At 40.7% G+C, this 13,057-nt stretch overlaps 1 protein-coding gene across 1 annotated transcript; it reads left to right on the forward strand.

Moving 5' to 3' along the window:
- Positions 1-433: 433 nt before the first annotated feature.
- LOC120825682 (multidrug and toxin extrusion protein 1) lies at positions 434-11,075 on the forward strand. Its single transcript, XM_040187432.2, has 16 exons — positions 434-833; positions 2,967-3,068; positions 3,269-3,337; positions 3,532-3,680; positions 5,071-5,113; positions 5,253-5,297; positions 5,379-5,476; positions 6,065-6,162; positions 6,692-6,873; positions 7,429-7,537; positions 8,145-8,220; positions 9,079-9,148; positions 9,244-9,376; positions 9,454-9,548; positions 9,850-9,913; positions 9,996-11,075. The coding sequence occupies exons 1-16, from the start codon at positions 642-644 to the stop codon at positions 10,214-10,216; spliced, it is 1,746 nt and encodes a 581-aa protein (XP_040043366.2). The 5' UTR covers positions 434-641; the 3' UTR covers positions 10,217-11,075.
- Positions 11,076-13,057: the final 1,982 nt, after the last annotated feature.

The following is a 13,057-nucleotide window of genomic DNA, read 5'->3' on the forward strand; positions in this document are numbered from 1 at the left end:
TGTTCTTATAGATTAAGAGAACAAGTAGGGAATTATACAATGTATTTAAAATTAGCTCCACATTTACCAGCTACAGTGATGTGGATGTTAATGTATGATCCAAAAATTCTATACATATTATTCTGAAATGTGCCATTCTTCTCTGAATTATGTTTTAAAATGTTTCTAAGGCGTGTTTGAGTAGCATAAAAATCGCTGTATAAATAAAATGTATTAACATTATTATTAAGAGTAATTTTACTCTTTAATACATTTTAACCCTTTTGTAATTTCTTCTCCATTTTTACACTGTGCTATTTCTACTTGTACCCAGTAAACGAACCTAGTAGTTCTCCGAGTACTTTAGCGGGACTCTCCTGCGCTCAGGCGCCAATGTCAATCGTCCATTCAAACGTCCTGCGCTGAAGTCAACTGGACTTTATAAAGTGCCCGTGAATGCAACGTGAGCTCTCCCCGTTGGCAGTGACGCACCAAAACAGCTGCACGAGGCGGTTGGCTGCGACACCTTTCTCGCACACCACGTGCGTAACCTTCCGCCCCCACCCTCCACCACCACCCTGATAACCCTGGTAACCACCGCTGTCACAACGGGGGGGAAACCAAGTGAGAGAAAACCAGCGCGGCCTGAACACACCGCACCGATGGAGGCTTCTGCTCGGGCGCCAGTTGGATACTCGGAGGGGGTGAAGGAGGGTTTGAAAGCGGATGAAGCCGCTCGCTCCTCGCGGGGCTGCGGGGGCGCCTGGGACGGTTGTTTGAAGAAAATGCTCAACTTTATACCCCCCGACTACCGGAAAGAGCTGGTTCAACTTTTCAAGCTGGCGGGACCTGTGGTAAGAGAATACATGGCTACCTGTTGTTTGTTTGTTTGTTTTTGTTTACAATAGCTGTGCATTCGAGACCCGGTGCTATACTCTACACCCCGTTGTTTAAACGATTGGGTTATTGTTATTATCGCATAAAGAAAATTAGGAATACTGTCCCGTTATACTAACAAACTTAATTTTAGTGGTTAAAAAAAGGGTGGTGTATCATACATGTTTTCGTTGTGAATTTGTTTTCAAAATTGGCGAATGCCTAACCACTAATATACAATTGTTAGGTTGTTGTTTAGGTAATACCATGCAGCTTACTAAACAGAAAAATATATCATCATTACAAGATGCTCGACCTTGACTTTAAACGTCTACTTTTTTAACTTAATTAATATGTATTAATTATTCATAAACGATTTTATATATATATATATATATATATATATATATATATATATATATATATATATATATATATATATATATATATATATTTCTTGGATAGAAGCAGAAAATAAAAATACAATTTCAGGGAAAATAAACTATGGAAATAAAAGTGCAGAAATATACGTGGAAAAGTTAGTTTAGAATTCTGTGTTTGTCGCCCTATTTTGGATCAATTTGGAACTTCATTTTCAGATTCAACATGTGGCTCTGAGTCACTTGAATCTGGATTTACCTTTTTTCTATCTCCCTCATGGTCACTGTCAGGATCTCCAATCCCCCCGAGTTGGTTGATGAGAAGGCCGCAGCACGTTGATCAATTAAAATCAAAAAGTTAACATTTATTTAGAAGAGAAAAAGATTACATGAGCAATTCTCCGCAGATATCTGGCTCTAACTATTGCTTGCAGGAGGTCAGATACACAAGCACGTATCTCAGCGTTCGGTGTAATGGTGTCTCCGAGCAGTAAAACCGCTGACTTTTTATACACATGAAGACCAGTGCCGGGCACGAGAAGCTGCAAAGCAGGTTGAGATAAGAACCCAGGTGAAGCTGAGGGTAGCACACACATACAGACACACGTCCTCCTCAGTGGCCGGTGCAAATCATAATTGATTGACATGAAGTAAAAACGTGGATCCGGAACTTTCGTACCGAATAAGATATGAACTAAGGCCATGAACAGAAGTCCTTTGTTTTGAATCGTCTATGAGATCGAGTCGACCGTCGTCCCTTCTCAGGACACAGCTGCAAACTAACATTTTGTATCATGCTGCTCTTTGCACATCAGGGTCAAATACAGGACACTTGAGACACGGCTTTAGCACAAAACAATGTTATAACATATTTTACCATTACATGCATCTCACAGCACCTGATGGTTCATTGTGCAAAGGGAAGTCAGAGTGCATAGAACACTCCTCCAGGGCAGATATGGCAGATTCCTCCAGTGCCAACGTGCTGTTCAATTCAAATCCTTTGGTTTTGTTCAGCCCAAAATGACAAATTAGCATCAGAGAGCTTTGTGTAAACATGCAACATCCTCTCTGCACAGAAAAAACTCCACCCCAAATGGGAGGGAAAAAAAGCTGCAGCAAAACCTGATGCAGAATAGCCGAGGGGTAGGTTTGTAGAGAATGAACAGCTTAGATGAGATGGGCAGTACGTTCAAGTCCTACTACAGAAATTATTTGGATATCGAGAGTAGCTAGTAGGCCAGATGTAATGCAGGACCACTGCAGGGACAACCTCCACCAGTTGTAACCTCCACCAGATGCAACCACCATCCACAGCTTACTAGAAAGAGCACGTGTTGATTTGAACAGCGCAAGTTCAAAAAAAGTACAAATACTGGTTATAGTTCCATTTGTGCTTCATCAAAGACATGTTGAAATCACGTCTTTGTGACACCAGTTCATTAGTTATTATGAAAATCTTCGTTTCTCATTGAACCTCACGTTACAAACAAATACATTATGAACAAATTGATGTTTCATTCACTTTTTAGCCAGTTGAAAACACTTTGAAATGAGGTCTTAGGCGTTTGGACCCAATCTCAACGTTGAAATGACGTCTAGCGCTCACTGGGCAAGAACAACAACACACGATAACATATGGGACTTCATGATTTCTCTCTTGCTGTATGAATGAATCTGCCATTAATATTAACAATAAAATGATACGGGTGTTTTTTTTCCCTACTTTAGGTGATTTCCCAGATGATGGTCTTCCTGATCAGTTTTGTCAGCACTGTGTTCTGTGGTCACTTGGGGAAAACTGAACTTGCAGGAGTAGCATTATCCATAGCGGTAAGGAGACTTCCTGGAGTCCTAACTGTGTTTGTTCTGTCATATCCCAGCCTTACTGGCCCCCTGAATTGTATAAATTGCCCTTGTTTGGATAAAACAACTGAAAGATTGTCAGTAAATCTAATTTGCAATAGGGGTTAAATAATTTGAAGTGTAACTGTGTATGAGTTATGTTGTTATTTTTTTTCTGTCTTTTGCAGGTGGTCAATGTCACTGGTATTTCCATTGGAACTGGTTTATCGTTAACTTGTGATACCCTCATATCTCAGGTAGGGTCCTCACCAGATGTTGCTCTTTCCCTTAATTTATCTGACCTGGACTAAGCCAACTGACACGGTTGGGTTCCCAGGTTATCTCCTTTTTTCAAAACCCTTAACAAAGTGCTTTATTTGCTTCATCACGTTAGTTTTCTTTCACCCATCACACCCTTGGTGACTTGGTCTGCACCCTGTTTTTCGTGCAGACGTATGGGAGCGGTAACCTGAAGCGTGTGGGTGTGATTCTCCAGAGGAGTATTCTGATTCTGCTGCTGGCCTGTTTCCCCTGCTGGGCTGTCCTCATCAACACTGAACCTCTCCTACTCGCTGTCAAACAGAGCCCAGAGGTTGCCAGGTGAGCCGTTGTTCAACCCCCTTCACAATACACAGCGGGGCTGTGCGGTATTCATTTTTTCCGCACCGTCAAACCGACGATTTCAAGCCGCAACAACTGCCGTTGCTCTTTGGGAGGCAGCAGGGTTTATTTTTTCAGCTCATCGCAAGGTGCACAGCGGTCGGAGCTACTTGTGTTACACAGCAGCTTGTAACACATAAACAATTTGTAACACTAATAGTTGTACATTTATAAAATGACCCCTCTGAACTGCATGCTGAGGACAGCTCGCCAACTACGCCAACAGCTCGTTTTGAAAAATCCCACGTAAATTAACGTTAGATCAGAAAACAATGTATTGGAAAGTTGGTCGTGGCCCTGGCATTGCATCTGGTGGCAACAATAGCAGCCACAACAGCTGACAAGCTAACGAGCTAACACGCTAACGAGCCGGGCAGTTGCAAGCGTGTGAGCAGCTGTTCCATTGGCCGGCGTCCTTTCCAGCGTCAATGAATGAATACGTTTACTCAAAAAGAAAAACTTGATATACAGGGATACGGTCTGAATCTTTTTGGCCATACCGCCCAGCCCTAAGACACACCACCCAATTCTTCCCTTTACTGACTTTGCTGTACGTGTTGCAGGCTTTCCACCTGTGCTGGAAAACCTGGAAAACAGTTGACCATTTTCCTTTTTGGAATACACACGGAAAATTGTAGAAGTCAAAATTCCTTGAAAATATTGTACTTTCCTGAAATATTGTTTTTGACGTTTTCATATTTTCCAATGAGTTATAAGCTGTCTATACCCCAATGTGGTGTGTCGCTAGACTGCCATGTGTTAGCATTTGCGGACATTTTGAAAACTAATGAATTTGTGCCAAACTTCAAGCCAACATATTGATAATTTAATTTTGACTACTCAGAAGATATCTAGAATTTTTGTATCGCTAATGTAAAAGCATTTGTAGATATCTAACGTTTTGATGAGAGAGTTGAATTGTTGGAATCAATAATTTAACATTTGGAGACACCACTAGACGCATAGTCTTATCGCGACTGATAAACTGTTTGATATTTCGAGGAGGAATGAATGCCACAACGTAACACTGGCTTCAACTCGGCCATTTGGGGGTGCAGCAGAGAAAAGTTATTAATATCTTATTATTTAGCTGCTAAACACTCATATATGTTCACCAGCTGATCTCCACTTGTGTTCAGTTCCAGAAGATTATTAGTTTTGTCCTGTAATTAAGAAAAGGTCAATGATTTATTTCCAGACCCAACAATGCACCATGGGATGAATCCCAATGACTCATAACAGCATATTTTAGATAATTAAATCAAGTGGATCAAAGTCTTATGTTTCAACCTGACAACTACATATTTCTTTGTTCCCTTTTTGCATGAAGACTCGCCCAGCTGTACGTGACGATCGTCATGCCTGCTCTGCCGGTGAGTTGGGTGCATTCTAAACTGTTTTAAGATAATTGTATAATACAGACATACGGAGGTTTTCCCTTGATTGTTAAGCTCAAATTTTCCGATAGTATGCCAAAGAGCCACTGATTACGCTTTTTATTTCCTTTTTCAGGCTGCTTTTATGTACCAGCTGCAAGGGAGATATCTTCAAAACCAGGTGCCGCAATGGGAACCCACTGATGTTAAAGTTTTTTAAGTTATTGTATATTATATTAATACCAGAGGTTGGGGTTTCCAGGGAATCATATGGCCTCAGGTCGTGACTGGAGTGATTGCAAATATCATCAACGCAATCATCAACTACGTCTTCCTCCACGTTCTGGAGTTGGGCGTTGCGTAAGTTTTCCTACATATTTATTTTGCAGTAAAGCTCAACAATGTTAACATTCTTTCCTTCCCAAACTTTTTTCATACTGCTAATGTACGGTCTTATTTATGGTTTCTTATCCTGGTTGAGGTATGCAAGGTCAGAAAACACAGCAAAAAGTTCCAACCAGGCAGAAACAGTTTTGATAAGGATGCAATGTTTGTTATTTTTTCATTAATGTCAGCAGACCACACATTTCATGTGAATGGATCCAGTACTCCTCCTTGACTGTAGTTTAGGGCCAATAAAAATATTTTGTTCTATATTGTAACAATGAGTACAGAAATGTTTTTCCTGACGTTGGTCAGATGTTTATCCGGCCTGCGTTCTGACAGAACTGCTCACGGCCTTTGCAAACGCAGCGCGGATCACTTTACGTGTGATCTGATGAAAACATCTAGTTGTTCAAAGTTGTTCTTGCTGATATCCCCAACCGGGCTTCCAACTTTGACCACGCTATCAATGTTTTGCCGTGTCCTGCCTTTCTCTGCTGGCTGTTTTTGCTGAGTTAATTACTGTGAATATGATTTTCATTTTCTGTTTCTTTGTGCTTTAAGTGGATCAGCTGCATCCAACGCTATCTCACAGTATGTGCTGGCCGTGGTCTTGTATGTCTACATCTGCTGCAGGGGTCTACACAAGGCCACATGGGGGGGTCAGTTGTAATATGCATTTGTTTTTTATTCTCATGGTGTTCATTTTATTCTCTCTTGTAATTTTTATTCTCTTTCCTCATTGAAGCCTCTGGTCTCTTATTAACTTTTTCATGGTTTGTCTATTATGGACTTTCGAGTTATTAATGTTTAACAACATTAGTTGCCCTCTATAACTGTGTAATGTAGGGGGCCAGAGTGGTTCTGTTGATGACTCAGCTGGTCCAAGTAAGGATTCAGTTTCGAGCTGTGTAATTTGTAAGGCTGTTGTATAAGACTGGCAATAATTGGCCAGTTGCACAGTCATTCTGACGTAACAATTATTCAGAATTTAAGTAAACTCTAAAATACGCTTCATATTTCAAATAATAGATTTTGTCTTCCGGCACTTCTATGCCTTCTGTATGTCTGACCTTTTCTGTATTGCAATGCAATTTTAGCATAACCGACCGCTAAGACGACTTTGCTCTAATATGACACGAGAAAATGAAAGACACCCCACAGCTTCATGTAAAGACATCCGACCCACAGGTTGGTCAATGGACTGTCTTCAGGAATGGGGACCCTTCGTCCAGCTGGCCATCCCCAGTATGCTCATGCTTTGTCTGGAGTGGTGGATGTTTGAAATAGGAGGATTCCTGGCCGGACTGATTAGCGAGGCTGAGCTGGGAGCTCAGTCCATAGTTTATGAAGTGGCGGTTATAGCTTACATGGTAAGTCCTATGTTTTGTAAATGTTCCGTCCAAACCAATGATTATGTATTAATTGTGAATGCTAACCCTGCGCTTTAATTGTAGCTAAAGGGATAGTTTGCATCTTTTGAAGTTGTTGTATGAGATACTTATCCATAGTCGATGTAATACCTACAGTAGTTGGCGGTAACCTTCCCATGTGGAAGCAGCGGCAAAACATATTATAGCCACCTAAAAAAAGCTCCCCTAACTTGTATGCAACATAAAGAATATTTTCCCTGCTTTACCCAACAAACAAACCAATAGAGGCGGCAGCAGGCCGGCCAGTCCCGTGTTCTGTGAGTTAAAATGTTGTTTTTGTGAATAGAGTCTGGTGGTTTTGGAGAGAGCGTAGATAACTGCTTCAATTCCCCAATGTAAAGGGATTTCTGATGGCAAGATACAGTCGTGTAAATATTCTTCATGCTGCTCATTGTTCCTGTAGTATTTGACTGTGGTTAAGTACCTCATACAACCGCACTTGTTTTCTTGTAGAAAAAGTAGCGTTAATACATTTTTGAACCTTACTTTTCATAGTTTCCATTAGGACTGGCTGCTGCTGCCAGTGTACGTGTTGGAAATGCTCTTGGTGCAGGAAACATAGAGCAGGCCAAGTTGTCATGCAAAATCCCCATCATTTGTGCACGTAAGACCCATGGCATACTTTGCAGTACATAAATTACCTTTTCACATGAGTGGTAGTGTTAGCTTAGCGGCCATCTCTAGGAGAAATATCAATTTTCCACATTTTTCACATCTCATTAACATCAAAAGCCCTTTCGACACCACCAGTCAAGCTATACATACAACTATACATTAGAACTGTATTCCAATCAACTGAAGTATATAATATAGTTAATATATACATTTTAATACTAAAGCTATTTACCTTTAAAGCAATAGGGTAAAAACAAGAAGGATCATTATGTCTCACTAGCTCATTTACTGGTTTTTATTGCCAATCCTGCTGTGTATGTCAGCTCTAAGAAGTCTGCACTGAACTGCATGAGTGCTTTCAGTTTGAAGTGATGTTTGGTCTGAACGTTCTTTTCAAGACTCACGTTGCCATGTCAGTCACACAATGGCCATAGGGAGGAATTAAATGTATGAACAGATTTCCTTATGCGAACCATTCCATTTCCAATACCCCTCTTCCCCATGTCATTTCATCTTGTTAATTGTAAAAGAAGACACAATTTCCGTTAACTGTGCAATATGAATAAGTCTGTTCATTTTTTAAATCCCCAACGCAGTCGTGATCGCCTGTGTTGTTGGAGCCGGCCTCAGCATTGTCCGAAATGTGATTGGATACATCTTCACAACAGAGCCGTGAGTAAAATCTTTGACACATTATTCTTTACTTTCTTTTCATTTCATTCTTTTTTTTTTACTCCAATTTGCAGTCATGCATGTGACATACGGCCTCAGTTTCATATTGCCGTCCAGACTATCATACAATACCTAAGAACATCATCTTCATGCTTGCTCACAAACACTAGACTCAACTTATCGTTGAAGCCATATTTAAGATTACAACTAATCTATTCTCAAAGAGTCTGCCATACATATCTGTGGCAAAGCTTTTTTTACATTTCAGTTAAATATCTTAGCTTCAATACACAATTAACCCACTCTGGGTGTTTACACACAAACTTGGAGCGATTCATCTGTATCATTGTCAACACTCCAAAAGTAAAAGGTGTAACGTTAGGATGTTTTCAATATTAATCTTGGATGATATATATATATATATATATATATATTGTATGTATGTATGTATGTATGTATGTATGTATGTATGAATGTATATGTGTGTATATAACACAGCTTTTCAAAAGCGATGCTTTCACAATAATAGTGTGAAATAGAGTGAATGTGGGACCTAAAAGACACATTCCCTCTCCACAACTAACTGGACAGTATTCTGTGTGCAAGCGAGTGATGAAGAAGGAACTATGCTGTCACAGAAAGCGCTGAGGGACACCAGAAGCCGTGCTCTTTCAAATGAACCGACGATGTGAGCGCAAATAAAACCATGGCCCTTTTTCTGTTTATTCTTTAAGAGGACTGAAATGGGATCGTTTAAATGCAAAAACTGAGTAAACTCTATTACTTATGACTGTTCTCGTCTCCATCTTCTTGCCAAAACATTTAGTGTCCATCAAGAATCTCTTTTCTGTTTTTTAGGGACATTTTAAAGAGGGTTGCTGATGTCATGGTTGTATTTGTCTTCTCGCATCTTGCCGATGCTGTTGCAGTAAGAAAGTATTTTGTCGCATTAATCAGAATTTCACACCCAATATTGACCCATATAGAATGTGACTTGACCGAATGTCTGTTTGACGTGTACAGGCTGTGGCTGGCGGTGTTCTCAGAGGAGCAGGAAAACAATTGGTTGGTGCCCTGTGTAACTTGGTGGGATTCTACTTCATCGGTTGCCCTATTGGTGTGTCCCTAATGTTTGCAGCAAACATGGGCATTGTAGGTAAGACCAAACTAAGAATACGTTGTTCTGGAGTGTCGTGGAAGGTCATTCAAACGCTGCTCTCGTCTCTGTAATAGGACTTTGGATAGGGCTCACAATTTGTGTGCTGGTCCAGTCGATTTTCTTCGTCACATTTGTGTTCAAACTTGATTGGAAGAAGGCCGCTGAAGAGGTGCGTGCCTTCCTTCTTTGACCAATAAAAATCTGACTTTTTAGATGAGTTTGAAGTTGGAAATCTGTTCAAAATCAAAAAATGCGTATCAGTTCTCTTTATGTATTGCTGTGATTGTTGTATCATCTTTAGCAACTGGGTCATGAGACTGTATTTGTGGATATTAGCCAAAAGACACTGTTCAACTGACACCAAAACAATCTAGATCGATAAATATTACAACACATAATAGGAAAGGTATGTGTTTTGGATTCATGGGTAATCCGTCCCTCTACTAATTGTCTTGAATGTCTCTGATTAGGCTCTTGCGAGAGCAGGAATCCAGGTCAAAGAAGAAAGAGAGATGGTCGTGAGAGGAAGTGCAGGTAAGCTGCAATGCGCAGTCACTTAAACATCATTGTGTGACGGTATTTTGTGAATACTAAATGTTCTCCCTCAATCCTCTAGACACAAACCAGAACCAGGTCACTGCATCCGGTGCTGAGGAGGATAACACATATGAGGAGTTGCCTACTTCTGGCCTAAATGTATCCAACAGCACTACAGTGGGCGATATCCTGTCGAAATCCCAGCTGGTCTTACGTCGTGGGCTGACTTTGCTGATCATGGTCCTCATCCTGGTCGCTGGAATCTTTGCAAGCAACTTCCTCACCAGGCTGCTGAAATGAGTCATCAGCTGGAATAGAGCTGGCTGCCAGGATGCTTGGCGTCTTCGGGCCGCTGGACCACACTTTCTACAATGAATTACATTAGTAGTGAGTGGGTTACTATTAATCGCACGGAGGACCAACCCCCCCATTTGACTGGAGATTAGACAGACATGGCAAACTGGGTGGAATAGCTGGCAAGCCGGGAAAGCCCTAAAATTCACATTCCCTTTAACAAGCACTGTGGTAAAAACCAAACCAGCTATGATGGATTATTAAACTGATAAATAGCAGAATATAAATAAATCGCTCACTTTTGCACAGAGGAAATATTGATATTGAACGGTTTAATTAATATTGCCTGATTAAATTGTCAGGTCCTATTGAAGCGGTGTTGATGGTTGGCAGACCTCCGCCAATGACACCAGCCGCTGCACCATAAGAACAGAGCTTAGTGAAAGTGGACGGATTCACAACCCTCAAACCATTAAAAGAATGAAAAAAAAAGTATATAGTATATGGAAAGAGAAAACCCAAGAAAGGGAAAGAGATCAAGAAATGAATGTCTGAAAGATAAAAGATAAAACAACAGAACAATAATAAAATCCTCTCAAAACAGAGACTATACTTGTTAGAAAAATCTTTCAACAGAACATTTATTAACAATACTTGTAGAAGTAGGGGACAGGATTGACACACGTCAAGCATCAAGACTTTTCGTAGGTCTTCCTCTCCGTCTCTGACACACACGCACTGAAACAGGGAGATCCAGACATGATCTTGAAACTGGCCACCTGCTGTCTTGAAGCACCAGAGAGTGTTGTTAATCTGACTGAGTGGAGATCACTTTGTTTTGCACTTGATAAGACGAGACACCGTCAGTTCCTGTGAGATTTTCTGCACACTAATGCACAAATCCTCTTGACTGAGGAGGACCTTTATCAGTCTGCAGAACTCATCCACCCCTCTCCTAGAGCAGAATGCATGTTTGATTTTTCATACCCGGTTGATCAATGCCCTCGGCTTGGCTGACAAAAGGTCACTTCCAACGAGCCAACTGAGGCCAGAGAGCACTTCATGGATTCCTTGCAGAGGGTGGGGAGGATCCCACCCTCCCTCGAGGTCTTGATGATGTCATTATCTATCTGCAGTGGCTGTCTGCTCGTCCTGCTGCTCAACCCCATTTCTACAAATATTGCCCACACTGCTTTTGCCACACGTTCCACGAACCCCGGGTCGGCTCGCTGGACAAAGTCTGGAATTGGATCGATGACTTCTTAGTGATGGATATTAATCTTAAAATCATTAACTTAGTGTTTAGACTAAGAGACTAGAGAGACCCAAATATTATTTTGGTAGATTGATAAAACGAAAAATAGATACATTTACTGAAGCCTATATCAACATGTACAATGAGGCTTCAAAGGGGGGTATTTCAAGATCTGAACATACAAATAACAAAATAATCTACAACATTTTTCCAGTTGAGGTGCAGCACAACCAAGGCGTGGACCTCGGTTTTCGGGCCAATTTTTGTCACCTAGTCTCTTCGAGTTTTGATAGTTTTTGGAAGCCTGTCTCATTTTTCTCAGTTTCCCATGGCCTCTAATTTCCTGCTTCCGTGCCAGTACACTGTCTTTCTCTTTTTCCTCAAATGTCCAATCCTGAGGCGTCCTGTCCTCTTCCATCTCCATGCCTCTGTGCTTGATCCCGTATTTATCAAGGAAAACATACACACAGTAATCATAGACATTTTACCACTGTACACCACAAGTATGAATTGTGATGTACTCCCTCAAACAAAACATCAAACTCCTGGTTCCTATTACAAAATTAGCTTGCCAACTAAGCAAAATGTATATTGTGGTTGATTTAATATATTTCACAAAATAGTCCTTTTTATTTTGAAGTTTTTCTGCATTATTTATCTTATGTATTATTATCCTTTTTTTTCACTATATGTGTGTGTGTTGATGTCCCATCCAACTGTCTTTTGTAGTAGCACACAAGTGCCACAAGAGAGCAATAGATACATTTGAAGGAGACCAGTAAGAGACAGTAGTTGATTTAAGGCTCTCTGATGACATCAGGACCGCAGAGAGCCTTCACATCTTTCGCAGCAAACTAAAGACACACCTCTTCAGACTCTACCTCCACTAAAACACTTAAATTGTACTTATAATGGGTCTTATCGATAGCAGGTTGTAAATCGGCTCATTGGATGAAATTGCACTTTCTTGTTCTTTTGAGTTTGTATCCTTATGGTTGAAATGCACTTATTGTAAGTTGCTTTGGATAAAAGCGACTAACAATAAAAGCAAAATGACATTTAATGTAACGTAACAAGACATGACCTTTTGTCCACATGAGGTTTTCACGTGTGCGCTTTGGAAACAGACAGATAGGGTTGCATGGGGCATTGTAAGGCATCTGAATTAAGTGGGTCAGTCTATTTAAGAACAGGAAGTGTATAGGCCTCAAAAGGCTGCTTGTTAAAGGCAGGATTAGTAATCTTCTTGAAAGACTTTTTTTTTTATATATTGTTTGTGCTGCAGGCTACTTTCATTGGAAACAAGACAAGTGGTAACATATGTTGTCTGTAATTGTCTCAGGAACCAGGAAAACATTTATTACCAAAATATGTCAAACATACAAGGAATTTGTCTTGGCGGTTGGTGCGCGACAGTGGACAGTGTGCATTGAAGTTTAACATGGGCAAAGCAGAATGGTGCGAAGTTTCCATTTGCAGCTGTGTCTGAAGAAAGGGCAGCGAGCCAACTTGCTCTCACACGAAGGCTCAGAAGAAGGAAACTGCCTGTTACCCCGTCGTCAACTTTCACGCGAGGTGTCTCACCTGCTTTG

This window comes from Gasterosteus aculeatus, chromosome 9, assembly GCF_964276395.1.
Source record: "Gasterosteus aculeatus chromosome 9, fGasAcu3.hap1.1, whole genome shotgun sequence".
Classification (NCBI taxonomy): Eukaryota; Metazoa; Chordata; class Actinopteri; order Perciformes; family Gasterosteidae; genus Gasterosteus; species Gasterosteus aculeatus.

Coding starts and splice junctions, on each gene's coding strand:
- LOC120825682 (XM_040187432.2), top strand. CDS start 642: ATGGAGGCTTCTGCTCGGGCGCCAGTTGGATACTCGGAGGGGGTGAAG. Junction 5,298..5,378: donor GGAGATATCTTCAAAACCAG/GTGCCGCAATGG, acceptor TGGGGTTTCCAG/GGAATCATATGGCCTCAGGT. Junction 8,221..9,078: donor TACATCTTCACAACAGAGCC/GTGAGTAAAATC, acceptor TCTGTTTTTTAG/GGACATTTTAAAGAGGGTTG.